Source organism: Nelusetta ayraudi, unplaced genomic scaffold (assembly GCF_046127955.1).
Source record: "Nelusetta ayraudi isolate G7.1 ecotype Tasmania unplaced genomic scaffold, CSIRO-AGI_Nayr_v1 ptg000135l, whole genome shotgun sequence".
NCBI classification, from domain to species: Eukaryota; Metazoa; Chordata; class Actinopteri; order Tetraodontiformes; family Monacanthidae; genus Nelusetta; species Nelusetta ayraudi.
Genome location: NW_027466185.1, coordinates 2,212,869 through 2,240,000, shown reverse-complemented (window position 1 = coordinate 2,240,000; position 27,132 = coordinate 2,212,869). Strand labels below are relative to the sequence as shown.

The 27,132-nt window shown below is 45.1% G+C and overlaps 3 protein-coding genes across 3 annotated transcripts in view; 2 read left to right on the top strand and 1 right to left on the bottom strand.

The window, feature by feature from the left end:
- utp20 (UTP20 small subunit processome component) overlaps window positions 1–19,032 on the bottom strand; it is a 29,328-nt gene extending 10,296 nt beyond the window's left edge. The window contains exons 1-41 of the mRNA XM_076011513.1: window positions 18,830–19,032; window positions 17,938–18,018; window positions 17,762–17,828; window positions 17,492–17,624; window positions 17,191–17,379; window positions 17,005–17,086; window positions 16,779–16,916; window positions 16,446–16,601; window positions 16,209–16,364; window positions 15,998–16,132; window positions 15,831–15,908; window positions 15,572–15,750; window positions 15,325–15,480; window positions 14,504–14,592; window positions 14,300–14,405; window positions 14,066–14,216; window positions 13,913–13,975; window positions 13,663–13,830; window positions 12,845–12,921; window positions 12,447–12,526; window positions 11,874–12,117; window positions 11,608–11,790; window positions 11,317–11,407; window positions 10,946–11,031; window positions 10,300–10,425; window positions 9,812–9,978; window positions 8,778–8,986; window positions 8,086–8,229; window positions 7,508–7,587; window positions 7,173–7,408; window positions 6,633–6,777; window positions 6,451–6,538; window positions 5,807–5,950; window positions 5,653–5,706; window positions 4,633–4,785; window positions 3,825–3,980; window positions 3,608–3,748; window positions 1,992–2,129; window positions 1,735–1,874; window positions 1,562–1,644; window positions 450–730 (exon numbers count right to left, since the gene is read on the bottom strand). Coding sequence (XP_075867628.1) covers window positions 450–730; window positions 1,562–1,644; window positions 1,735–1,874; window positions 1,992–2,129; window positions 3,608–3,748; window positions 3,825–3,980; window positions 4,633–4,785; window positions 5,653–5,706; window positions 5,807–5,950; window positions 6,451–6,538; window positions 6,633–6,777; window positions 7,173–7,408; window positions 7,508–7,587; window positions 8,086–8,229; window positions 8,778–8,986; window positions 9,812–9,978; window positions 10,300–10,425; window positions 10,946–11,031; window positions 11,317–11,407; window positions 11,608–11,790; window positions 11,874–12,117; window positions 12,447–12,526; window positions 12,845–12,921; window positions 13,663–13,830; window positions 13,913–13,975; window positions 14,066–14,216; window positions 14,300–14,405; window positions 14,504–14,592; window positions 15,325–15,480; window positions 15,572–15,750; window positions 15,831–15,908; window positions 15,998–16,132; window positions 16,209–16,364; window positions 16,446–16,601; window positions 16,779–16,916; window positions 17,005–17,086; window positions 17,191–17,379; window positions 17,492–17,624; window positions 17,762–17,828; window positions 17,938–18,018; window positions 18,830–18,880 — 5,424 coding nt within the window. The 5' untranslated portion in view covers window positions 18,881–19,032. The remainder of the gene's footprint in view (window positions 1–449; window positions 731–1,561; window positions 1,645–1,734; window positions 1,875–1,991; window positions 2,130–3,607; window positions 3,749–3,824; window positions 3,981–4,632; window positions 4,786–5,652; window positions 5,707–5,806; window positions 5,951–6,450; window positions 6,539–6,632; window positions 6,778–7,172; window positions 7,409–7,507; window positions 7,588–8,085; window positions 8,230–8,777; window positions 8,987–9,811; window positions 9,979–10,299; window positions 10,426–10,945; window positions 11,032–11,316; window positions 11,408–11,607; window positions 11,791–11,873; window positions 12,118–12,446; window positions 12,527–12,844; window positions 12,922–13,662; window positions 13,831–13,912; window positions 13,976–14,065; window positions 14,217–14,299; window positions 14,406–14,503; window positions 14,593–15,324; window positions 15,481–15,571; window positions 15,751–15,830; window positions 15,909–15,997; window positions 16,133–16,208; window positions 16,365–16,445; window positions 16,602–16,778; window positions 16,917–17,004; window positions 17,087–17,190; window positions 17,380–17,491; window positions 17,625–17,761; window positions 17,829–17,937; window positions 18,019–18,829) is intronic.
- Window positions 19,033–20,577: 1,545 nt separating this feature from the next.
- Window positions 20,578–24,601, top strand: LOC142905212 (sodium-coupled monocarboxylate transporter 1-like). The gene is made up of 8 exons (XM_076051774.1): window positions 20,578–21,004; window positions 21,264–21,383; window positions 21,987–22,052; window positions 22,188–22,239; window positions 22,366–22,433; window positions 22,533–22,571; window positions 23,397–23,512; window positions 24,457–24,601. Exons 1-8 carry the CDS (start codon window positions 20,771–20,773, stop codon window positions 24,599–24,601), a joined length of 840 nt encoding a protein of 279 aa, XP_075907889.1. The 5' UTR covers window positions 20,578–20,770.
- A 748-nt stretch (window positions 24,602–25,349) lies between these two features.
- LOC142905096 (sodium-coupled monocarboxylate transporter 1-like) lies at window positions 25,350–26,911 on the top strand. Its single transcript, XM_076051601.1, has 6 exons — window positions 25,350–25,468; window positions 25,579–25,688; window positions 25,818–25,885; window positions 25,980–26,066; window positions 26,236–26,453; window positions 26,726–26,911. Exons 1-6 carry the CDS (start codon window positions 25,350–25,352, stop codon window positions 26,856–26,858), a joined length of 735 nt encoding a protein of 244 aa, XP_075907716.1. The 3' UTR covers window positions 26,859–26,911.
- Window positions 26,912–27,132: the final 221 nt, after the last annotated feature.

The window sequence follows — 27,132 nt, the reverse complement described above, 5'->3', positions numbered from 1 at the left end:
TATATATATATACATATATATACATATATATATATATATATATATACACATATATACATATATATACACATATATACATATATATACACATATATACATATGTATATATATATATATATATATACATATATATACATGAATCGTGATAAACACAATTCTTGATTAATCGGGATGAATTGCATCGTAGCCCTCTGAATCAGAATCGAATTGAATCATCAGGAGGTGCATAGCAATTCTCACCCCTAGCAGGCGTAGGAACACTTGTTTGCGTGCTGCTTTTCTGTTTATTCTTTATATTGATGTATTACATATGTATTCATTTGCATAATCAGATTTTTTTTTTAATTGTCGTTCAATATTTTCATTCTTTCTTAAATTGTCCGAAGTAAAGTTATATATTAAAAGAATCATCCTCTGAGGTGATGGGAAACGTGCAGTCGTGCACTCACCTTGGCGTTGAGGCACTTGTGCAGGCGAGGCAGCACGCTGTTGTTCACTGTCCCGTGGATGAGGCTGATGAGAGACTCCAGCTCCTCTCTGCTCTGCGGCAGCCCGCTGGACACCGGGGCCGCCGGCCTCTTGACCTCCTTCGAGACGCCGTCCACTTCCATGGGAGCGCTGGACGCAGCAGCCGCCGCTGCCTCGCCGGCCACCTCCATCGCCTCGTCGTCATCGCTGGCGTCCGATTCGTCGGCCAGGGGAGGATGGTCGTCCTCAGTGACGGCGACGGCTTGAGAAGCGGACAATATTCACGTTGACGTTCAGGTCGAGACGCGGTTACAATGAAGAGAGAGAATTTCTGAGACTCTTTCTGGTTATTCATTTTAAGAAAATTCATGTCAATGGTAAATGGACTGCACTTAATATAACGCTTTCCAGCACCTTCACGGTACCTCAAAGCGCTTTACATTGGCCTCTCATTCACCCACCCACCCACCCACACACACACACACACACACACACACACACACACACACACACACACACACACACACACACACACACACACACACACACACACACACCAATGGGTGGCTGCTGCCATGCAAGGCGCTGCCAGCCCCATTGGGAGCAATTAGGATTCAGTGTCTTGCCCAAGGACACTTCAGACATGTGTTCAGACACACCAACTGAGCCACAGCTGCTGCTGTAAGTCTGGAGCTTCAGCTTAGACACAATACAAACATAAACCAGTTTAAAAAGACGCACAAACAACCTTTCTTTAAATGGTATGTGGGAGGGGAAAGGTGCTACTTGGGAGTGTGTGTAGGATGTGAAAGAAAAATAGAAGAAATTGTGTATTGTGTATTGTGTATAATTCATCTACTAAACAAATATGTTTAGTAGATGAATTGCACATTCATGTATATACATTTGTAAATGTGATGAATTATATGGAATAAAATGATATCGATGGTGATGAAGAGTTAAAAAGTGGCGGAAGATTTTTTTCCAGATTAATCATGCATGAATGAAAAATAAAAAAATAAAGCTTGTGTGACATCATAACGTGGATATGATACACAGAATAATGTCATAAATGATGAAGCTGATCCCTCACCATCTCTGGCTTTGGCCGCCTCCATTTCTCTGCTGAGGGTCTGATGGTCAAAATGGAAAGCCTCCAGCACTGTGACCAGCAAACTTAGGCAACACAAGACAGATACATTATGAACAAAACACATCTCATCAAATTGCAGCTTTCTAAAGAAGGAAACAGCGATGAGGTCTCACTTCACAGCCAGTTTCTGCTCCACCTGCGATGTCTGCAGAATGTGGACAAAGTGCTTCAGGTAGTAGAGATACTTGGACCAGGTCAAGCGGCGGCACACGGCGCCCACCACCTCCACTGACGCCGATATCATGCCCTCGTGCTGCGGCGCATTGAGGGGAGGAAGAGGAGGAGGAGGAGGATGGGTCAGACATGAAAGAAGAAGGAGAAAAAAAATACAGTATATACACATTTGCAGAACTCCTGTGAGTCTATCCACCTTGAGCATCTTCTCATCCAGCAGCGCCGTCATGGCGTACGGCATGATGTAGTCCTGCAGCGAGCGAGGCGTCATGGCCACGTGGCCGTCGGTCAGCTGCTTGGCCAGCTTCCTGAGGGCGCGGCCTCGACGGTGGATCTGAAAAGACGCAACGTTTAAATATGAAGTAAGCACATCGGATTTGGACAAACTGACGTCCCCGCAAGTGACACGTGGATCAACCTGTAAACTGCGGGTGATGGCTGATCATGGCTGGTGATGATTGGGCTGAGCCCAGTCAAGCCATTATCACTTTATTGATGGGGCAGGCTGGGCTGCTTATTTTATTATCTATTATCTTATATTTGAAGGTCCTTACACACCAGGCAATAGGCAAAGCGACGCGAATAAGCAACGCAGAAATACAATTATTTTTTTTGTACACACCAAGCGCAATGCAAATATGCATATCAAATTTGCTAAGCGAAGGAAGTTTGGGGCTCTTTCTGTTGCGCCGCAGGAGAAACAATGGAGTCGACTACATCCTCAAGTGATGATGATGTCCTGGTGAAGGTCGTAATAAAAAAGAAAAAGAAAAAGAATAGAAGTGTTTGGGTTCACCTAATATCGTTCTTGAGAGAGGTGTTGCAGCCGTTAAATTAAAGTAATGACTTTCGTATGGCTAGTACCTTGGTTTATCGCGGACATGTGGATTCTGCTTACTGGATTGATAAAAATGTTCAGCAATTATTACTATTATTATTATTATTATTATTATTATTATTATTATTATTATTATTATTATTGTTATTATTATGAGTTTTTCCAGTCTTGAGAGGGCGTGTTGTGTGCGTCAGGTGGATATATAGCTTTAGGTGATTACACAGCAGCAGGTAGAAGATACAAAATGTTTGGTTCAGAAGTGGCGACTAGTAACAGTTTTTTGACCACGTTATTGGAGTTCCTGTGGCCATGAAAGATTTTTACATTTTTCTTTGGATGTGCTCATCATTTAGAAAGCTTTACGGAAGACATTTAAACAAAAGAATAAAAGATAGGAGTTTTTAAAGTGTGGTGATCGAGAAGTTTTGTTTTACGTGCGTGAAACGAACAACCGCCTTCTACACCACGTAAGAGGAGATGGGTAAGTTCAACCATCCACCGTCATCGACCATCCAACAACATTTTGATTGGTCAGAGTTCCAGCATTCGCCTTTTTGCCTCCAAAAGATTCGACACAAGAGCGGAAAAAATAACAGACGCTTTCCCGCTCTGCAAAAATTCCATTGTCTTCAATAGGTTTAAAAAAGGCAAATTATTGGTCTAGCGAATTCGCTCCCGGTGTGTAAGGACCTTTAGGCTGCTACTGTATATTCTACTTTGTTTGCCAAAAGAGAGACACTCGGGTTAATGTGGGAAATGTGTTTATGTTATTGTATTCTGTTTGTTGCGGGCCTATCAAAGATGTTTACAACCACCTTTTTGACTGAATAAAAAAGCCATATTCAAAGACATATTGGTCTTTCAATGACAGCAGGTTGCTGGATGAGGCGGGTTGTGATAATGTAGATGCAGGTATGTGGGGCGTAAAAACCCTGACGCGCCCACCTCCAGTCCCCGCTGCTTCGCTCTCTCACCTGAATGTGCTTCATATGCTCAAAGAAGTCAGACTCGGGGTCATTGTAGTCCGTCAGCTGGACGAGGTCCCGGAACTCTTTTCTGGAGGGGAAGGTCTTGACGAGGCAGGCCAGCACCGAGGTGTAATCGTGCTGCACGCTCTGGAGGAGCCAAAAAGCACAAGTTGACTGCAGGGAAACTTTAAACGTGTGAATTCACGTTGAGAGTCTGGGTGACCTCGGTCTTGCTGCGGAGCCCCTTGAGCACGGCGACCAGGATGGTGTGCAGGACCACATCCTTGTAGGTCTGCTCGCCGATGCCGAGCGCGGCCAGCTGGCTGACCACGGCGGACAGACACAAGGTGGCGTTGTCCGCCAGCGACATGTCACCGATCTGCATGGAGGCAGAATGGCAAGCGGAACAGGGGAGTGTGAATTAGTACATTTCTGTAAATATAGAGGTCACAAAAGCTTGTTCAAAAGTTTGGGTTCACTGATCATTTATGCAGTGGACTCCATTATAACCAGTTTTATGAAATAACGCCCTGCAATCTTTATGAGTGCATGGAAATCAGTCAACATGTGCTGAACAAGTATGGGAACATTTCAGTGTTTAAAGAAAACCATGTCCAATAGTGTGCAACATTCGGTGTGAACACACTAAAAGCAGGCTGTTTAACAGAACATAATATATAAACCATCATGCTGTGTTTGCTCTTTTATAGTTTAGCACACACAACTAAGTGTGATTATAATACAAAGCTTGGTTTAAGAAATGTTTTACAATTTTAAAGCATTCAACTTCTGTAAAGCCGCATATCGCACTTGACATTTATTCTCTAAAAGCACATTCAATTAGACATTCAACAACTGTCAAAGCCATCCCATAATGTGTTCAGCATACCCTGACTGCACTAGTGACCTTCTTCGAGCATTCCAGTAGATCATTTCATAAAACTAGTTTGAACAGAGCTCGAAGTGCCGTGATGCTTAATGACAATAAAATACTCTTTTATTCTGTGCATCTTGGGAGGTGACGTTCTCACCTCGTAGGTGTGGAAGCAGTTGTGCATGAGCGCCCCGATGTAGTCCAGGTCCAGGGTGCTCATGCTGTTCACCCGCCTGGTGGCGTCTTGGAAGGCCGTGAGACGGACGTCGAAGTAGATCTCATCCAGGTGGCGGCTGTCGAAGGCGTTGAGCTGCAGGGGAGAGAACAAGAGAGCTTCTGCCATTGACGTTGATGTTTAATTTGGCTAACACAGGGTGACAACAGGAGTTTATTTTAGTGTTTGTAGTCATATTCAATGTGAATGACGAATTCAATGCGAATGGCTTGCATTTAAAACAACCCTCTCCATTTTTTTTTTAAATTTGGGTGTTTCACCTGATGGGTGTAGGCATGTTAAATACTTGAGTCCTAATGGTGGAATGATGGAATCAATGTATAATATCCACCTCACTTTAACTCATCGCCCTTTGTGTCACAGACAGGACTGATATCTCTCCCGGCCTGTGTCTCTCTCAGTGTGAATCCCATCATCAGTATTAAGTATGCTAAACTTGTGCAGTATGATTAAGATCAGGTTGTTTTTTTGTTTTTTTTTAAAGGATTAAAAGCCCCGAAAATGTGCAACAAAATCAACACATTTGATTTGATAATCTGCAGATTATCAAATCAAACTCTGCAGGTTCAGGTTGAGGTTCGAAGCAAAAAGACTTTTCTGAAGCGCAGTAGTGGAAAAAAGTTTTTGGACACCCTTAAATTTTTCCTCAATCCCAATTATTGTCATTAAATATTTGCCAGAGAATTTTCTATGTGTCTTTCAAGAGGTTTTATTCTATCAAAGGTACCCAGACAAACTGAATGTGTGTTTTTAATAAGACAAAATAGGAAATCTAAATTCTTCTAGTTCTTGTACTCTAAAAAGTGTTGGCGACTGTGCAAAAATAATCTGCACTGCAGTCAAAGACTTCAGACTGGTACTTGGCGCAATACATCGCATCACAAATGCACGAGGTGTCCAAAAACTTTTTCTCCAACCACTGCACGTGGTACTTGATCCCACCTTGCTGGCCATGTCAGTGATGTAGGTGAGGGACGGCTCCAGGTCGGACAGCGTCTGAAAGCAGAGTGGCAGGGGTTAGGGTTGGGGAGGAGGTCGGAACACGTCGTGGCGTCACATGATGCCGCAGACCTAGCGAGCGATGACGAGGTCGTACCTGGAAGACGCTGACGAGCGCCTGCATGGGCAGCTTGTGGTGGATGATGGAGAAGAGCTTGCTGAGGGGCTGCAGGAAGGATGAGGGCTGCACGCACTGACGCAGCAGGTTTTGGATGGTGGCCAGGATGTCGAGTTCTGTCTCCTGAGGAGGAAGAGACAGAAACTGTGTGAAACACGCAAAAGAAACTGACGTCTGGGGGACAATGAGACAATACAATCAATTGTTTTTCATACAAAAGGCGGAACTTTACAAGAACCCTGTAAAATCTTGAGCAAAGATTATCCAAAATGCATTTATATTTCCTAACAATGAGTCTCGAGTGTGTCCCTCTATTGCTCGCTCCCTTTCTCAGATAAAACAAAGACTGACAGAAAACGTCCCTTTGTGATGACACAGAAGGCACGGTAGGAAGTCCACCGTGACGCTCCTCCCAACCTCATCGGCTTCCTTCTTGTTGTGCGCTTCCTAAGCATCAGCTTAACCAAAAACCAACTGTGGGGGTTAAAAAGGCTGCTCTCTTGAGATTCATCCTTTTCTTAATGTAACCAACTGCACGAGGCTGCCTGTGATGAAAAACACAGACCTGAAAGAAAATATGTATGACACTTGTTCACATTGGCTTAGTTCAAACAGGCTCTCACCTGAGTGTTGCTGGGTCGCTGGAGGTAGGGCAGCAGCAGGCCAATGAGAACCGAGCTCTGCTCCTTGTCGCTCACAAATCGGCTCAACCTGAGCAGAGTCGCGTGCGAGAAAACATTTGAGAAAACAGCAGGAAAAAAAAACATTTAAATAAAATATGATATTGCGTCACGCTGCCACTGACTTGGACAGGATGTTGAGCTCCTTGGCCACCTGGGACCTGAACTTTTTCTTCTTGAGTCTGTCGCTGTTGCGCACGACTCCGCTGAGGTACTGCAACAGGGTGGAGATGTGAGGCAGCAGCAGCTTGGAGCCCTGGCTTAACGAGTCTGGAAGGGGGGAGAGGAGGAGGAGGAGGAGGAAGAAGAAGAAGCCTTTATTAATCCCACATTGGGAACATTTGCATAATTGCAGCAAAACTATAAAGAAAATATGATTATGATTAAATTGATTAAAAAGAAATTAAAAGAAATAAAATAAACTAAAAATATTTATAGGCTAAGAAGGAACAAACAAGACATTCACATCATATTGGCAGTTGGATTATCTTAAAAGCTATGTACACAACATCGACATATAAATCAGTGTTTTATGTAACCTTTATGAAATGTAAGTGTGTGAGAAGATGATTTTACTGAGTGCAGTTCATTCCAACACCGGTGGCCGATCCTTTTTTGAATGAATGAATGAATGAATGAGTTCATTCATTCATTTTAGTACCAACCTGCGACGACCAGACTGCCCTCCGGTGGCTGGGGGAAGACGGCATCATTGACACTCAGCTCCGTCTCCGTTTCTGAGGCGACAAAATCCTCCGTGGTGGCGAGGGACTCAGCCACGTCCATCACCATGGCGACGGTCGCCGGAGACGCGTTCTTGGCCAGGAGGAGCGCAAAGACGTTGCGGAGGACGTCGCACTCCGGCTGGTCGGCTTTTTGTTTGGCCAGGAGGGGGAAATACCTGGAAGCACAAGGACGGAAATCTCACTTGGAAATAAAATTCTGTGCGTTGCTGCGGTTCTTCTTCAGCTTCTAGTACGCGTGAGGGGCGGAGTCTGACCTGGCGTTCTTGCACCACACGTGGATGAGTTTGAGGAGAGGGGTGGGGGAGTAGGTGCTCTCGGTGGGGAGGCGGCACACCTGGGGGGGAAACAGCACACAGGGTGAGAAGGCTGAGGCACCTGCGCTACTGCGCAGTGATCTGGGGAAACCACCAAAAAATGGCACTGCTGCCTTTCATCGCAATTCAAAAAAAGAGCAATTTGTCTCATTCATGAAGTTGGATAACTGGATCATACACACCTATTCATTTCACAGTAAAAGAAATTTGAACATTTGGTTACTTATCAAATGGTGCGGAACATGTTTTAGGCTAAAAATCAAACATTGACAACAAACAAAGAAATTTGCTTGGATTTAAAAAGGGAACTTTTTTAAAGTTCTTTTAGTATGAAATTCCATGAGTCTGTACCTTTTGCTGTATTCTTATTCTTCATGTAAACTGTACCATATATTACAAATATATTTTGTGTTGTTGTTGCTTTTATCATTTCTGTTGACACGTTCAAAATAAACTCTCAATCAAAACACACATTGGTGTTGTGCCTCGCGCAGACGAACGGACAAAAAAACACGTACCTGAGGCCAGACGACGGCCTGGAAGACGGCGTCGAGCTCGTCCAGAGTGAAGCTGTACGAGTCGAAGCCGTCGAAGAAGTCCTGGATCCTGAGGACGCCGAGGCGCCTCAGGTTCTTCAGAGGGCTGATGCACCCTGGACGCAGCTAAAGACAGTAGGGAGCCAATCAGAACACAGCTCCTTCACTTTCATTTGGTTACTTGCATTCTGAGGATTTCCTAATGTGATTTCAGTATTAGAATTAGGCTGAAAATTGTAAATTACAGAGGTGGAAAAACACCTCATGCATTTGTGATGCACAGAATTGTGCTCAGATTCAGTCTCAAGTCTCTAAGTACAGTTTATATTAGTGCATTCAACATTTCCCCTCATGCTGCACGTCCAGCTCAGAACTGGATGGAAGTACACCAAGATGACGCCACCTTTTGATAACCTTTTGAAACACACTGACAAATATTTAATGACAGCAACTGGGCTTGAGGAAAACGTTTTTTTCCACTGCTGTATTTCTGCAGGTTTGAAATCGTTTTTATTTTAAATCTGTTTCTGTGAGCTAAAAGTTGAATTGTTTACCTTTTTTTTTTGAAACAACAATAAAAAAGACCCATATTGTGATTTTGGTCGTATTTTTTCTTTCATCCACTAATACAGAAGCTGAAGTGAGCAGACAGGACGGCCACCTCTCCTGGTTACCTGCTCTCTCTGGTCGAGGAGGCTGGACACCGAGGCGGTGACGCACAGCAGGATCTGCAGCACCTTGGGCAGATAGATGTGGACGAGGTGGCCCAGCTTGTCCATCACCACGGTGATGACGTTCAGCAGGCTGTGCTGGCGGCCCAGCGGCAGGACGGCGGCCGGGTCCGTCAGTGCCACGGCTCTCTGCACCGCCGCCAGACAGGAGCCTGGACAGAAAGACGGCACGTTGCAATTCTCTCGTTAAACTGGAAATTTAGGCAGCTGTCAGAGGTTTTTGATACAAAATGAAATGGCTGGCAAGAAGGCTTTTTAGTTTTGAAATACGTGTAGCAACAACAAATGTAAAATGCGGATGCGTTTCAGTTTTCGATGTGAAACTATGGAATGGACTCAAGTTATGTTGTTCTATATCAACGTTCAAAAAAGAAAAAGAAAATGACTTAACTCTGATGTTTTCTTTGTATGTTTTTCTATTTTTGTACAGTTCACTTGAATTCTGTAATTTTTCAGTGGACATTCTTGACGGTTGGACTGCTTACACAGGATAAGCATATAGAAGCCTCAAAGCCTGACTTAAATCCTTTTTCGGTCAATGATTCATGTGTTGTGTTGTGTGTTGGATAGTGATAAGTGAAATCAATGGCCAGAATAAATAAAAATGAACTGAAATAAAACCTTGACCAAAGTATTAACATAGAAGTCCAGTGAGGAAAACTTAGGAGTTAAAAGTCACAAATTCTTATCAGACCCATGTTGTGGGCTACTCAGGTGGTGTAATATTGCCAACGTGTCCTTACTTGTGGACCCACTGAAGAAAAAAAATCAACAGGTGTCTCTGTATTTCCTATTCCACTAAATACAAAGACGTCTTTTTGAAATATGACTCACTGGGCCTTGAAGATGGGTTATAATCTGGCAAAAAAAAACAACAACGCAAAAACAACTGTGTGTGTGTGTGTGTGTGTGTGTGTGTGTGTGTGTGTGTGTGTGTGTGTGTGTGTGCGTGTGTGTGTGTTAAATCAGCTCTCTACCCTCGGAGTGATGGTGGACGGGTTCCAGCAGCAGGTTGATGAATATCCCCAGCTCCTCCGCCTGGCAGCCAGCCAAGAAGCGCAGGATGATGGAGGAGCGCGTGGCGGCGCTGGCCTTGCCCTGGAACTTGCTGCCCGCTTTGCTGCGCAGACGTCCAAACAGGACCCTGGAAGAGCGAGGACACAGCTGGTGATTTGACGGCTGAAACGACCGGTAACCAGTGATTCATAACCTGATTTAGGACCGATTACTTTAAGACGGAAAAAATACACAGTCCAATCGTCACCAATCACATCCAGAGGAGTCCTGAGGCATTTTGCACAATCAAAACAAAACCAACAGGTCCCTCCAGAGCGAGCGCAAAGCGACACCGGCAGGGTAAAAAGACCCAGTGGAGAAAAAAAAAACTTTGAAAATGACTTTGTAATGTTCCAAAAGTTGAGATTTCTCAGCAATCTGTGCGAGTGGGTGGTCAAACGCGACGCACCTCATCAGGATGGGGATGAGCCTGGCCCTGTGCGACGCCTCCACCACGCCCTTCTCCTCGCAGATGTTGAAATGGACGATCTCCTCTTTGAAATGTCTGTCCTCCAGCAGCTTCTCCAGGTTCTCCCTAAAACAGGACAAACACATATCATATGTCACATATCAAAAACGTGAAAGCCAGTCGCAGAAATGCGCTTCTGCAGACTTGCTGCTCAAGGCAGTTTGCCTGCTCTGAACTCTGACACCAGCAAGGCATTCATTCTCCCCATTTTTCCTCAAAGTAAATGCCAGCAGATGGGCAGCAAGACACAATTTAGAACCCGTAGTTGTGACTAATAAAAATATCAACTCATTATGTCACATAAGAGGCTATGCTGTTAAAAAAAAAGGGGGGATAAAGAGGATTTGAATGGCTGGGTCTGTTCTCCGTCCTAAAAGTAGGTCAGTGTTACAGCTTGAACAGAGCACAAGCATCTGTAACGCAAGACGTCCCGGGGAAAGCACGTCTGTCTGGTAGCGGACGACACAGGACAGTAACCGGAGAACGAGCGATTCCTATCAGACGGCCCTGAGTGACTCCACTGAGGCGCTGAGGAGAGAGCGGCCCCTTGTTGCTGAGTGGGGCAGGGGCGGAGTGGCATGCTCACTTGTATGGAAGGATGTCAGGGTCTTTGTATGTGAGGAGGCATTCCAGAGCCACTTGCTGGATACGCTGGTCCTGATGACAGAGCAGCTGCGGCGGAGACGAGAGAAGAAGACGGTGAAGGTGGAACATGTTATTCCTGTTCCAAGGCATGGAACATCCTTGCACAAAAAGTCATCTTAAATCCCCAGGTATCACTCCCCTTTGTGACATCACAAACAGCTCATTTTCTTTTCAGAACGGCTGGGTGAAGCACACAATTTTTGAACGGTTGAGCAAACAAAAAACTGACTTTGATTTTTCAGGAGTTCATTGGTTGGGGATTGAAATGTGATGAGCTTGATTGTGGCCGTGCACGGAAGATCCAAGTGTTACCTGGTTGTACAGCTCGCGAAGGCTGCCCTCCATGTAGAGGGCTCGAGGGTTGGTGAATTTAGAAAACACTTTCAGGTGGGCAATCAGCTGCCTAGAAGAAAACCAAACCAAACAATTTACAATGACACTTTGATTCTAGATTAAGGATGAACGGGCCACAAGTATCAGCTCAGCTTGGAGTTGCAAAGGAAAACAATGTTTTAACCACAACACAATTTAAAGAAGAAAGATGGATAAATGAATTACTGCCTTATAAAAGACAAAACAGGAGCAAGCTCAGGGTGATCGTACTTGGCAGCTGCTCTTCTGGGAAGCGTCTTCCTCGGTTCTCTGGCTCCCTTGTCAGGCTCCTCCTCCTCCTCTTCCTCCTCCTCACCTTCCCCCGCGGCCCCCGTTTCCTCCGGATTAGCATCGTCCTTCTTCCTCAGGTCTTGGTTGGGGGCCACGAGCAGGTCGGCGGGAAAGAACTCGTTCCTTCAGAGGAAACACAAGAGTCAACGTTGGCGCTCCACTCCTCGCCAAAAACGCATCCGGTCGGCCGCTTTTTCACCCCTGACCTGATGAACCTGAGCAGCAGGGGGCTCAGCTCTCGAGTGCGCGGCTCCACCCGCTCGGGGAACTGGGCCATGGAGCGCCACAGCAGGCTGCGAAAGTTGGGGAAGTCGCTCCTCCCCTCGGGGTCGGAGGCCAGCCGCCGCTGCTCCAGGAAGAGCAGCCCCACATCGCCGCTCTCGATCACGTCGCAGCCCGGCTCACGCTCCGCCTCCGGCGGCTCTTCGTCATCGTCCTGCAATTCTCTCTCTGGAAAAAAAGCAAATATAAGCAAAGCTGAGAGAAGTCGCGAGCCAAATTTGTTCCAAAACACTCAAATTTATTCCACAAAGATAAAAACGCTAGCCTACTTTCGATCATGTCTAGTAAATAAATTATTGAAATTCTGAAAGTCAATTGCGTGTCCTGCAAAATAAATGCTCAACATTTTCTATTTATATATATTTATTTGAAAATTCCTTTAAAAAAAAAAGGGAGAGAGGGGGAACTGCACACGGAGCCGCAACCCAATCAAGGCTGATCTGCTGTTGAGATCTAATGCACTGGGACCCTGACACGCAGTGGAGGAAGACCCTTACCGGCCAGACCTGCCACCAGTTCCAGGTGTTCATTGTAGATCTTCCAGAAGTCCTTGTTGTCCATCCCTCTGGCGTGGCTCCTGCGAGAAGGAAGGTCACAAACTCATATTTATTGAAGATCTATTGATTTTGACTGGTGGACCTCCCTGCTTCAAGATAAGTGGCACAGTGCTTTGAGACGCCTTTGGTTGTGATTTAGCGCTGTACAAATAAAAGTTTATTAAGTTTATTAATGCCAAATCTACTCAGAATGACAAACCAGCCTCTGGGCAACACGATCATTCCAACCAACACGATGCTGATTATATTAGACTATGATGTCCATAAGAAAATAGAAGAATAACAAGAAGCGCTTTATCTAGCTGTTTAAAGCAACTAAAAGAAAACAAGACACTTACACAAGGAGCTCGATCACAGCGTCCCACAGGGGCCTGAAGTTGATAAACAGCATTGCGATGAGGTAACGGAGAGGCACCTAGAGAAGGATAGGATGATTCAGACATGGTTCGCTCTTGGATTTACTTTGACATTTTGGAAATTCACAATCATTTTTTTCAGGGTAACAAATTCCCCCAGTGATGAGAAGCACTGTCCGTTCCTGATCTTGTTTGCTTGCGCCACTTTTCACACAGTGCACGCGCAAGACTTTGTATGGTTTGCGACCTCGACCCCACATATTTGCTTTGTATTGATGACCAAACGTGTGGATGTTGTCAACAGATGTCTAAATATGATGCTTTGTGGACAATTATAGGGATTTCAGAGGACCTAATCATGTGATAATGTAAATAAGTCAGACTTTATTTACACGGCACCTTTCATACTGTATAAGAATTGCAGTTAAAAGTACTTTCCAGAAAATCAAGACAAGCAGCAAGAGCAAAAAGCATAGAGTAGGACACTAATCAACAACATATCGGAACCTAACGTTCCAATTGGCCTCTCAAATTACTATAATGTTACAAAAACCATGATGCAATAAAATCAATCAAATGCTTTGGTAAAAAGAGGCCTTTTGAAAAAGTCATGAAAATGAGGTCGCTGCACTGACGAAAAGTAAGGATCAGAAAACCAAATTATATATTTTACTGTTGCATGTCCGATCTGCGTAAATACGACATCGACACACTGAATGAACGTCCTGCGCTTCAGACCATTTGGGATCTACGTGTGAGCCGAAAACCAGAGCAGCAGCTGGGAAGCCTTTCCTCCGTACCTGCTGGAAGGTGGCAGAGGGTCCTTGCGGCAGCGTCCGCTGCACCAGGTCGTGTCTCAGCTTGCGCAGGTGGAGCAGCTTCTCTCGGTAGTCCTGCACGGACGCAGGCACCAGCTCGGCCTGCAGGCAGGCGGCAAACACCGGCTGCACCTCTGCCGCATCCTCGCCCTGGAGAGAGAACAGCGGGGCAAAAAATAAAGCGGCTGAACGATTTACGCGGCCTGGCTGCGATCTGGACCCATGGTCCTACCTCGGCCAGTGGGGGGAGCTCCGCCATGAACTGAGAGAGAATCCTCAGGGTCAGCAGGCGAACCTGGAATGGTGGAAAAAGGGTTTAGTCACGGTTCAAGGTGATCAATGGCTCAGGAACAGCAGAAATGCATTCGAGCCTCTTGTTTCGTACTTTAGAAATGTTGGAGGAAATGTTGGTGTGCAGGATGCAGAAGAGCTCCAGCAGCGCATTGTGGGTCAAATCCTTCGAGATGCCGCTGACGGACAGGCGGGAATAGAACAGATCTCCGAGCAGCAGCGCCGACGGGTCGGTGGGGAACTTCCTGCCAAGTGAAGAGCAGCACAACGGTCACGGGTCTGAGAAAAGCCTCGCAGCAGCCGAGGCAAAAGAACGGCGGCGAGGTACCGCAGAATGGCGTTGATCTTGTCGGCGGCGATCAGCGAGAGGAGGTCAGCGGAGCTGTCCAGCGTGAGGAGGCAACTCAGAGCCTGGCTGGTGACGAAGAGCCCAGCTGGAGGGGACGGAGAGATTTGAATTTAGTCTTGCGAAGAAAGCCGACCGCGGGAAACAATTTTGCCGTCGTGAGGAAGAAACAGAAGAATCGCAAACCCTTTTGCAGCTTCTCCTCCTCGATTTCAAACAGGAGCCGGTTGAGGAAAGCTGTCACTGCCGGAATGACGCTGGTGGGACCCAGAGGCCTGACCATTGAAAAAGGAATGTTAAAACATTGGAGGGTCAAATGCGAAAACTGCAGATGCGAGCAAGCAAGCAGCATCCTAACTCGGGATGCCCTGACACTGATACCAGTATCAGGTATCGGCACCGAGGATCAGTAATCTAACTGTACTTGTAAAATACGTGCCAATACCACAACACTGATACCCGTTGTATATGTATGCATACATGACATGATATTGTGTTTGTACTGCAGTGAAACAGTCACTCCATGTCCCAGAAAAAGATGCAAAGGAATGTAGGGCTGCAACGAAATCGAACGTAATTGATTACGTCGACAACATAAGTTCGTTGACGCAAAAATTGAAGCGTCGACGCGTCGTGTTATTGTTAATAGAAATTGCTGAAAGAGCGGACTCCGGCCGCTACATGCTCATTTGTACCTGTTCAAAATAGGTGGTGAAAATAAAGAAGATAATCATGACTAATTGACTAATCAAAAAAATAATCGATAGATTAGTCGACAACAAAAATAATCGTTAGTTGCAGCCCCAAAGGAATGTTGTTCAAACAACACATCTGTGGGGGAAAAAAATCTAAGTAATTCTATCATGTGTAATGGCCTTACCAAGTACCCAGTATTGGAGTAGTGGTATCTGTGTCTCTAATCCTAACAAAGTCCTTCCTGAGTCTAAACTTGTTTTAAAGATGCTTTGAACTCCGTGATGTCGCTGAGTAAATATTCCTTCTCCCACCTGACGTGCGGCAGCAGCACCAGGGCGGCCCAGGGCTGCGACAGGTCGGCGATGGGCTTCTCCTCTGCTTGTCTGATCAGAGACAAGACCAGCTCCGGTACGGCGGGCTGATCTGTTCTCCCGCCAGCCTGACGGGACTCCTTGCTGCTAAAAGCTCTGTTGGGGCGCAGGGGGAAGAGAGACGCGTCACATTTAAACTCAGGGATTTCAGAGAATCGGACGAGAGGAGAAATCTGCTTCGCCTGACCCCGTGGTCTGTCCGGTGAAGAGCAGCGGGTAGGTCTCGAAGGCCATGGAGCCGTCCGTGGGGGGCGGAGCTTTGGCGAGAATGAGGCTGACCAGCACATCCAGGCAAACGTTGTGGGAAGCCAGGTCGCCACGGCCGAGGAGGCCAGCGATGAAACGCAGCAGGCTGGGGAGGAAGAACTGCCGGAGGGGGAGGAGGATCAGCAAGGGTGGGGCACAAAGTGAAGCGCCGGGCTGCTGGACCCGCGGCGGCGACTCACCTGCTCAAACTGCTTCATGGTGAACATCTCTTTGGTGAACTCCAGGATCAGATCGTGATCCACTGTGCTGGCAAACACCTTTGAACCAGAACAAAGAGTCAAAACAGCATCACAACACAGAGATTGTTTTGTTTTGTTTTTTCCTCTTTGGTTGGAGACAAACGTGCCTTTTGCACCATCTCCTGAACAAGCGGGTTAGGCAACGCGATGTTCTCCCCGAGGAGCAGCGAGGAGATGATCTGGAGGAGGAGGCGGGAGCAAGGGGCCGACAGGGACGAGCTCCGAATCAGCTGCAGAACCGTCTGCGGGCACAAACGGACGTGATGAATAGAAGAGAAATGACATCACGACCAGTAGATACTCGTGTCCTGGAATTACCTGGCACACAGCTTCGGGCTTTGTGACCTTGGCTCCGTTCCTGTGGGACACCAGCGTGTGCAGGATGAACAGGAGTCTCTCCAGGTGCTCCGCTGCCTGTTCCGCCTCTTCCTGTCCGTTCGCCTCGGCAAAGCCCAGGACGTCCTCCACGGCAAGCTGCACAGCGGAGACGGGCCACCATGAGACGCAGGCAGAAAAAAATCAATTACAATAAAATGAAAATGAAATGTAGCTCACCTGCAACGACTCCCAAAACACAGAGAAATGCTCCCGGTCGATGTGATCGGCCGCCGCCTGTGCCGTGTGATCCAAGGCGTCCCTGACAACCTGCCACGGCAGAGCAGGTCCAGGGCTGGTTGAGGGTCCCAGCTTCCGCAGAGCTGCTGGGAGAGCCTAAAAACAGAAAACACTCCTGTCACATTTCTTTTTTTTCCAATCACAACACTGTGTACAGTAGTGAATAACTTCACAGTTTATCATATTTATTGACTCAAACATGAAGTCTAACTAAATCACATTGATCAGGGCACCATCAGTATGAAGTTATTATTACTATAAAATACAACTCACCTTGTCAGCGCAGGAGTGAAACATGTTCCGAACTCCTTTGCACATTTCAAAGAGCAGCTGACCTGCCCCCTCCACTTTGTTCGGGTGCTCGTGCAGATCTGAGAAGATGTGGCTCAGCAGGGAGTCCACATCCGGAACCTGTCAGGCACAAGCCAACACACTCTGTACACAAAAAGAGAGGAAAACAGAATTCTTCTTCCGTGCTGCTTTCACGCCAGCGACTCACCTTCCGCATCAAAAAAGAGAAGCTCTCGGCAGCGAACTTGCGAATGTGCTCCTTCTTGTGTTCCAGCTGCGTGCTGTATAAACTGTGGAGGGTGCAGAGGGGAGAGAGCGTTCACGTCATTCACTCAGAAAATGCCAATTAGTCCGTGGACTGCAGCATTGTTCAACACAGGATCGGCGCACTGACTTGTAGATGTTGCTCATGTCTTTCACCATCAGCCTCCAAAGGTACTTGTACAGGTACGAGAGGGAGGTGAAAGCCCACTCAAGGAGCTCCGTGTCTTTGGTGTCCAGCAGCGAGGTGATGAGGGTGAAGAAGTCAGGGAAGTGGGGGTAGAAATCAGTCTGCAGGTCTCTGGCCAGCTGCACCACCAGACTGGGAGGAAAGAGTAAGACATCTGGCATTAGAGCACAAATGTCAGCGAAAACAGCAGCAACTGGTAAATTATTAGGAGGTTTAGTTTCTTTGCCGCAAGTAGAGAACTTACTCCAACAGTGGCTGGAAGGCCAGGCTGTTTTCGACAGACAGGTGCAGCTTCAGACTCTCGACAATCACCTTCTGGTGGAAAACCAGCATGTTGAAGGACTGGCACTTGTTGGACACTTCTTTTAAAAATACAGCTGTGGAAGAGAGGCATTACATTTAACCTGGTTACTGACACATCGTTTCCCTGGCATAAGACGGATCACACACAAAAAAAAGATACTGGGGGAAGGGGAGGTGGGTGAGGAAAAAGACATTTAGTGTCTGTACACACTGAAGTTGTCTGTCAGGTTGAGGTCTCTCCATTTTGTCAGTCCTGCTGAGAAGTATGTCTCTACTTCCTGCAAGGACAAAAAACCAAAGTGCATCATTTAAAACTTGGGAACATCACAGAAGCTCTGTTTAAAACTCAAAATGGGGAGCTTCTGCTAGTGCGCAGACTGCACAAACCTCGGCGTAAGATCCAGTCCTGTCAATCCGATGGATGACATCGATGTTGACGTTTGCAAGTCTTTCGGCAAAAGTGAGAAACTGAGAGAGGGGGAGAGCAGAAAGAGAGAAGAACCTTTAAATGCATTCCAGAATTTGCAAAAATAGCCAAACGCTTCATATAAATAATCTTAAAGATGAATGTTTCATTACTTATATGAGCTGTACAATTAATTGAATGAATGAGCCTTTATTGTGATATGCCCCGAAATACACGCAAAAGTGTGCAATCCCCGTCCAAACATATAGAACACAAATTCACTAAGACATGGTAAAGTCAGGGCCGCAGGATTGGGCATTTAAAGTGGGGGGCAGGAAGGGGAGAAGAGGGGCGGAAGACACTCTCAAATTATGCTCCTGAGAGGAGACACTGGGACAGTGTGGGACTTGGGGGACCTCAGCCAAATAGGCACATATAACATTCATTCATTCATTCATCTTCTATACCCGCTTATTCCTATTCAGGGTCACGGAGGTCTGCTGGAGCCTATCCCAGCTGTCTTAGGGCGAAGGCAGGGTGACACCCTGGACAAGTCGCCAGTTCATCGCAGCCATTCACACTCACATGCACACCTACGGACAATTTAGAGTGTTCAGTTGACCTCACGTGCATGTTTTTGGAGTGTGGGAGGAAGCCGGAGAACCCGGAGAGAACCCACGCAGACACAGGGAGAACATGCAAACTCCACACAGAAAGGTCCCAGGCAAATATAACAACGTAGCAAAAAAAACATACAGCCTCGATATCTTGTAAAGGGCGAGGGGAAAAGCGGTAATTGTTCACGTCGCATCTTGATTTTAGCCAGAATCTCTATTAGCAACATGTTGGAAAAAAAGAATGTTCGACTCCTACCCTGTAGGTATTCTCAGATTTGTGGTACGAAGACTTGGATTTAATCTTCATCTTTGGCCTGTAGCTCGAACTATTGTGTTATATCCCAGTGGTTGCCGTCTGCTGTAAAATAAACATGGAAACTTTTGATAAGTTTGTTACACGTTACAACTGTTTACACACACGCCGACAACAGGGCGCTGCCATGCTGTCCACAAAGCATTATGGGAAGTTTTTACCCCGCATGGCTGAAGAGTTTACGAACGGGCGGAAACGCGAGAGAGGTATCGTGGATGTACTTCCGCCTTCGTTTCAGGATTCGCCGCAACGTTTCACATAACCCCGTTTTTCTGGTGCAATCGGTTTTAACTAAAAAATAATAACATCAAAATGATCAAAACAAGCAATGTACCACTAGCAATAGACAATGAGTGAAAAATCTTTGCAAAAGGAAGAGAAATAGCGAACCCCCCCCCCCTCCACCCCCACAGTAAAATCTCCCAAGTCAGCGTACCAAAGTGCAAACAAAAACAAGACTTGTAACATGAGTGTGCTCAGGGTTTAGTGATTTTTACTTTGATAGTAAAGTAGATACGAGAAAGAACTGAAATCCAGTGTGACGCGTGAGACGCCAGACAGAGCTGACGAACAATGCTAGCAGTATATTTTCTTACCACTCGATGTCGCCAAATCTCAGCTATCTCTAATCATACTTTATGAAGCAATACACGTATTCTCCGGAGCCCCAGGCATGACATTGGGAATAAATAAATAAATTGTGGCCACAATATAGATAAAACGTGCGCACGAAATACTAGAGACTAATAAAGGTTGTGATTTGCTGCCAATTAGTGAACAGAAAGCATGGTGAAAATGACTTTACATGTAGCCTTTATTCATGATTTGTTTATTGATTGATTGATTGATTTTTTTTTTTTTTTTTTTTTTTAATTTGTTTAAACGGTTGAACTCCTTTTTCTGGCATTTTTTTTTTAAACTTGAGCGCTATAATTAAAGATTGTTCAAATAATACAAAGGATGCAAAATGTGCTTTAAAAATAATAAAAAGGCAGAATACAATGAAGGTGGCAAGATGAATGGCAGGTTGACTGTGGTCGAGGTGTCATATAAATGTGTAAACTTGCTGAACTGTATTTGAAGAAAAAAAAGATCATTGCCATTGCAAATGACTCAATTATGTTTTGAATTCAAATGAATTCAATCTGTTTATGCCTGCCATGAAGGAGACAAAAACAAGGCAGTCATGGTGTGGTCTCAACAAACACCTGGCTATGTGGTGTTGTGACTAACTGGAGAGCATCATCGGTGTAGCCAAACAGGTACAGTGTAGACTTTTATCATCTCTGGGAGTTTACTGTCCGGTTACATACAGTATATTGGTATCTTGAAACACACATTGATTACGGGCCTTTACGTTACTTTTACTACCATCCTGTCACCATTCTCTTGGCCTTTTTCAGAAGTATCTTGTGATATATATGGAAAATATGTGTGGATATGTGGAAAAGAGGACTTTTAATATTGGTGGAAATAAATAACCTCAAAATGGATCTAAATGAAAAAAAAAAATATTATTGTATTAGATGATGTTGATATTCAGAATGTGATTATGTGTGTGGGGCGGGAGGGGGGGAGTGACTGATGACAACTTTTATCTGGCAGTCAGTTGGCTGAACAATTGTCACTCCCTCCTACCTGCCTGGAATTCTCTCCCCCCCTTTTTCTGAGTGTGTGTGTGTGTGTGTTAGTCACCCGCTCGTATAAAGGCCTCTGGGTTTCGGTCTGCGGTCCTGCACTCAGCCAGGTTTGCACCAGAGGGTGATGCACCAGGAGTCTGTTCTTGCCTCCGGCATTGCACAACACATGGGAGAGCCTGAAAAACTTTTGGAGAAATTTTATGCAAAGTTATTCTGACCTGGAAAGCCCCCCCCCCCAAAAAAAATGTCAGGGACTTCTCCGTTAGTGGGCTCCTTTGTAGCGGCAGACTACGCCGTGTTTGCTTTCATGCTCGTGGTGTCCGCCTCGGTCGGCATCTACTACGCCTGGGTGGACAGGGGCCAGAGGAGCTCCGCGGACTTTCTGATGGGCGGAAGGAAGCTGACGGCCGTGCCCGTCTCCCTGTCGCTGACGGCCAGCTTTATGTCTGCCATCACGGTGCTCTCCAACCCGGCTGAGGTAAGGAAAATCCTTGTTGCGTTTGAAAAAAAGTGCACAGAAGAGGGAGAGAGCAGAGGTAATTCAAGTGGAAACACTTTCAAATGAGCCAACAAGGAACAGATACATTAGTTGACTTTTGGTTTATTCAGAAACATGTCTTTTAGTTTTTTTAGTTTTTTTTTTAAATAGTATTTTGTGTAACAGTATTTTGTTTAGTTGAAATAACATGACTTAAAACTTTTAAAACTATGTTGAAATTCACCAAATTCCTCAACAGGTGTACCGTTACGGAGCCAGTATTGGATTCTATGGTGTTTCCTATGTGATCACAATGGTTGTGACGTCGGAGGTCTTCCTTCCCATCTTTTATCGACTGGGTGTCACCAGTACTTATGAGGTACACGCAACAACCACACCATTATTGTGTTGGGCCTGAATACTAAATCCTTAAATGTGTGAAACAATGACCTTAACAGAGAATGGAGAAAATAAGCTAAGTAGGCTGATTCTGTTTTTGGCTTCTGACCAAGGGCCCCTTTAAAACTCATGATGTGCACCTTGGTCTGTCCCCGGTCACTGTAAATAGGGATATTGTTAGGTTGTAATTGGACCTCACGACAAGTAAAGTGGTGAGGGCTGTGCAGTGCTTGCAGGCTGCTTCAACTTCAGGGAGGGAAAGGGGTTGAAGTCATCAGAAAACTGCCCTGTAAGCCTTTAATAACATTTCAGAATGCATTGGGGTGGCTTGGTACTATCTTGTGGGAGGGCTTGAGCACCATTCCTGTTATTTTGGATGAACAGATCTTGATTACAGTGTAAAAGTAAATTCTGTACAATATAAAACCAAATGTTTTTTCTCTTCTGTACTCCATCCAAAGTCATATTGCCACAAAGAATTGAATCAGATATTCAGCTTTTTAAGATATTAAGTGTTCCACCCCCATGGGATGCTGACTTTTTCCTTTTGTCCACTTCCTTCCGCTTCCCGCCCGCCGCCAAGTACCTGGAGTTGCGTTTCAACAGGGCGACCCGTCTGTTGGGGACTGTGCTCTTCATTGTTCAAACAGTGAGTAAGACTCCGGTCAAGCCATAATGATGGGTGCTGAGGTCCTGGCACTGGCAAAAAAAAGAAAAACAAAACACAAAACAAAACACAAACCCTGACACTCTGGGGGTCAATTTATGCCTCACTGTGCCGCAGATCCTCTACACCGGGATTGTGATTTACGCTCCGGCCCTGGCTCTAAACCAAGGTATTCAGCTTTTCTCTGTTCAATCTACGCTGATTTACATTTCTCAAACTCAGCCACTCGAGAACACTTGACAGCGGCGTGACTGTCCTCAGTGGAGTGTGTCTGAAAGCTTCCCACTCTTCACAGTGACCGGCATGGATCTGTGGGGTGCCGTTATTTCCACAGGTGTAGTTTGCACTTTTTACTGCACACTGGTATGTAAAAGACAAACACAAACATACACATTGAAATGTAGTTGAAATCAAAAAACAACAACAACAACAACAACATTTGATGGCGATGTGTTTTTCCAGGGTGGCCTGAAGGCTGTGGTGTGGACGGATGTTATTCAGGTGAGTGTGACAATTTAGCTGAGCCGTCGTGGATTAGTGTGGCGGCGTCTTCCCGTGGTTTACGCTGACACTACAGTTTATCAGCCGCAAGTCAACGGAGAAAAACTGCAAAAACCAACTAGTTACATTTAAATCAACTGTGATATTTGCTGACGAGAATGTGAAGCAACCAGGCAGAGAGTGAAGGGGGAGGACACACAATGTTACGAGCTCTCTACAGCATGAAGAGACAAAGTTGCACAGCTCACAGAAACAACGCAATACAATGAAGAGGTTTCGGTGTATTGCACCCACCTGGATGCAGACTAATAGGTTTTTGTTTTTCTTTCTACACTACTGTTGAAGAGACAACAGTGGACGTCACATCACCGCCCTTTGCTGAGCCTTAACACATGACGGCCTTCAGCTGAATGTAGAATAGAGCAAAGAAAGCCTCCAGTATCCTTCTCTGTCTTCTCTATCTTCTCAATATAAAATAGCTGTAATTTCACACTCAACAGTGAATATTATCGCACAAACACCAATTTGTAAATTGCTCTTTGGCTCATTTTTTAGTTGTTTTTATCCCCCAGTTTCCGTTCACAATATCAAGGAGGCTGATGCTCACTCAAAACATGAGGAATGACAAACCAAATAGGGAGCAACAGACTCACAGACACACCCACTGAGCTGCTGAAGCTCAGTCTTGTGTCTTGCAACATGGTTTCAATGCCTCGTTCACGCTTGATCTACGTGCTACACGCTGTCGCCACGTAAAATGAAAACAATTTGCTGAGCAACTTTTTTTGATTTGGTTTTTTGTTTTATGTCTTGGACCCCACACAGCTTGGTGTCATGCTTGCAGGCTTCCTGTCTGTCATCATTAGGACCGTCGCCGTGCAAGGTGGCATCTCGACCATCATGTCAGACTCGCAACAGGGTGGGAGAGTCGACATTTGGGAGTGAGTGTGTGACATGCACCATTGTTCTTTTATGGTACGATGAGTTGATTTGATCAGTTGCAGACTGGACCAAAGAGCTGTGGGTTAAAATTGCTTATTGTCTGTACCCTTTCAATGCCAAGATAAAGCATTGCTTGGAAACAAGATGAAAAAAAGAAACATAAAAACAAAACCAAAACAAAACATCAGAAAAACATTTTATATTTAAAAAAATTAAAGAGAAGACAAAGAACATACGGGTTTGATTTCCCATTGTGATGTATTCTACAGTGTTATTTTATATTACTATTTGTAATGTGTTTCTGTAAATTCAATGACAATACATTTTGATGATTTCAATAACTATAATTTATTACTATATATTGTCTATTACAATAGGTTATTTCAATATGTTTTTTTAAATGATGACAAATTACATAAAATATTCCCTTTTATTACTAAATCTGTATAACTATATGTTTTTTTTTAAACCATAAAGAATTATCTATTTCTATAAATTATTCCAAATAACATTATAAAGCAAAACAATAGCTTCCAAGTGACATTAAAATGACGTTAAAAAACATTAAATGACACAGGAAAAGCACATTCATTTGGAGCAGAGTTGTGGCCAGGGGGTGCTGCTGTGCCATCTGTGGCACAGCAGGTTTTCCCATTACTGACACAACAGGCCAATTGCAGACCCTCAGGGGGTTCTTCAGACGACCACCTTCTACACTTGTGCCAGACTTTGAATATAGCGTTGCATTCAGGTCTTGTGTTCTGCCTCTCTCCATGGTGCTGAAAATAAATAAATGAAAAAAAGCACCGGTTACAGTGTCAAAAGTTTACCATTTTAGACATTAAACCATGCAAACAGGTGACCGATGAAGCATCCACCGTAATATTTTTTTGAGCTTCTCTGTGGAATTCAAGCTGCCCTCTTTGTCCTTCCCTCATGCTAGCTATGACATGAACCCTCTGAGGAGACACACCTTCTGGACCGTGAGCATTGGCGGGACATTTGTCTGGACCAGCATCTATGGCATCAACCAGGCGCAGGTTCAGAGATACATCTCTTGCAAGAGCATCACTCAGGCCAAATTGTGAGTCCTAACATCTGGACGGATGAAAATAATGAGTATTTTTTGTTTGTGACGTGATGTGCATCATCGCTGACTGCTCCTTCACAATGTCATCTAGGTGCTGAGCATTTTGGGCTGAGAAAAAGAAACAATGAACTTGCATTTAGGTGTTCCTAAATGCATGTGTGTATACATATATACATATATGTGTGTATACATACATATATATATATATATATATATATATATATATATATATATGTATATATATATATATATATATATATATATATATACATATATATATATATACATATATATATATGTATATATATATATATATATAAATATACATATATATATATATGTATACATATATATATATATAAATATACATATATATATATATATATATATATATGTATATATATACATATACATATACAAATATATATGTATGTATATATACATATACAGACAAAATTAGAAACTTTTAACGTTTACATTTCTTTTCATGACTTCACACAAATTTTCTTTTATTCTAGATCTCTGTACATCAACCTGATCGGCCTGTTGTTCGTCTTAGTGTGCTCCGTGTTTGCCGGGTTGTGCCTCTACTCGGTGTACAAGAGCTGCGACCCATGGACGGCAGGACTAGTCTCGGCCCCTGATCAGGTATAACTGTGAAACAAAGATGGCACGAAATGACGGTCAGATAAAACAATGTGCGTGGGTGGAATTACATAAGAACATCCATATGCGAGAGTGCGTACATGACCTTGCGTTGTGTCCTTTCTCTGCAGCTGATGCCATACTTGGTGTTGGACGTCCTGCGAGACTACCCCGGCCTTCCTGGATTGTTTGTTGCAGCTGCGTACAGCGGATCTTTAAGGTCAATACAGCTGCGTCAACTGGTCAGACTTAAACTCGCGCGCACTAACACACGACAGGTCTTCTTAAGCGAACGGGCAAACACAATGTTTTATCGTCATTGCACCCCAGCACGGTGTCTTCCAGCATCAACGCGCTGGCTGCTGTGACACTGGAGGACGTGATCAAACCGTGCACTGACATGTCTGAGAAGCATCTGTCCTGGGCCTCCAAAGCGCTGAGTGAGCAACAATTAAAAATGCGGGCGTTCTCACCTACGTCCATATTGCTTATTGTTCTAATTGTAATGTTTTCACTGCATTGTTCAATGAATGATTAGGGATTAACCATCGCTTTGATTGATGTCCCAGCTCTCATGTACGGGATCCTGTGTATCGTAATGGCTGGAGTGGCTTCGCTGATGGGAGGGGTTTTGCAGGTAAAAGAAAAATGGCACTTTCATATGCTTCTTAATCATATCAAGTGTGAAGCATATTGTGCAAAGTGACCGCTGTGTTGCTTTCTCTGCACAGGCAGCGATCACTATATTCGGGGTCATCGGAGGTCCGCTGCTCGGGCTGTTTGCAATTGGTATCCTCTGTCCGTTTGCCAATTCCAAAGTAAGCACGACTTTTGTTGCATCATCGGTGCATCCCGACTGTCGTAGCGTGAGCGAAACATCAATCCCACTGCGTCAATGAATTACCAGGGACGGTCGTATCAACTCAGGGTGCTCTATGAGTTGTTTGTCCTTGGGGTTGTAAAAGAGTGCCCACTTTTCCTCCTCAGGGGGCGCTGCTGGGCCTGTTGTCGGGATTGGCGGTGTCTCTGTGGGTCGGCGTCGGAGCCCAGATATACCCCCCTAGTCCCGCGCTGACCCGGCCCCTGTCGCTGACCACTGAGGGCTGCAACTTCACCGTCGGACCGGGCCTGAACTGGTCAGCCAGCGCCCAGCCGACGCAGACAAGCCCCTTCGTCACAGCGCTGCACCACAACACTGATTACAAGTGAGCGCTGAAGACTGTGAGGTCATGACATTACCGTCACCATCATCATCGCCATCATTATCAGCACCATCATCGAGGCTGGGCTCGGTTTATTTACCCTAAGTATGTTTATGGACATGACTTGCTAAGAAGCAAAAAAGATAAAGTGAGGGTGATCTGAGGCAAAACCAGACTAAAGGAATCAATATTTAACTTATTACGGCCACAATAATCCTTTAATTATCTTAAAGTTGTTTGTCACATTTTAGTAACTTATCCCGCCTTCCCTCAAGGTCTCCTGTAGCTGATAAGTGGTACTCCCTGTCCTACCTCTACTTCAGTCCTGTTGGAACCATTATTGCTGTCAGCGTAGGATTGGCCGTCAGCCTGGTCACAGGTCGGTTAAAAACACAATGGGTTGCCTAATTTGTACAGTTTAAAAATTAACCTACAGAAGCTAGACGTGTTGCCCTTTTCTCGTTCCCGCTGCAGGAGGCTGCAAGCAGAAGGTGGAGCCGAGGCTGACTTTAAAAAGGGAGGACTCCACCCTCTATCACCTCGCGCTGTGTCTCAATGAAAAAGTCAGTGGCGGCGACAGTCTTTTTTATAGCAGAATCCAGGCAGCGGCAGCTCCTGACGTCCTACTTTGCCTCTTGTCTTTTCGAGGTCAAGGGCCGCGGGGGGAGGCTGGACCTGACGG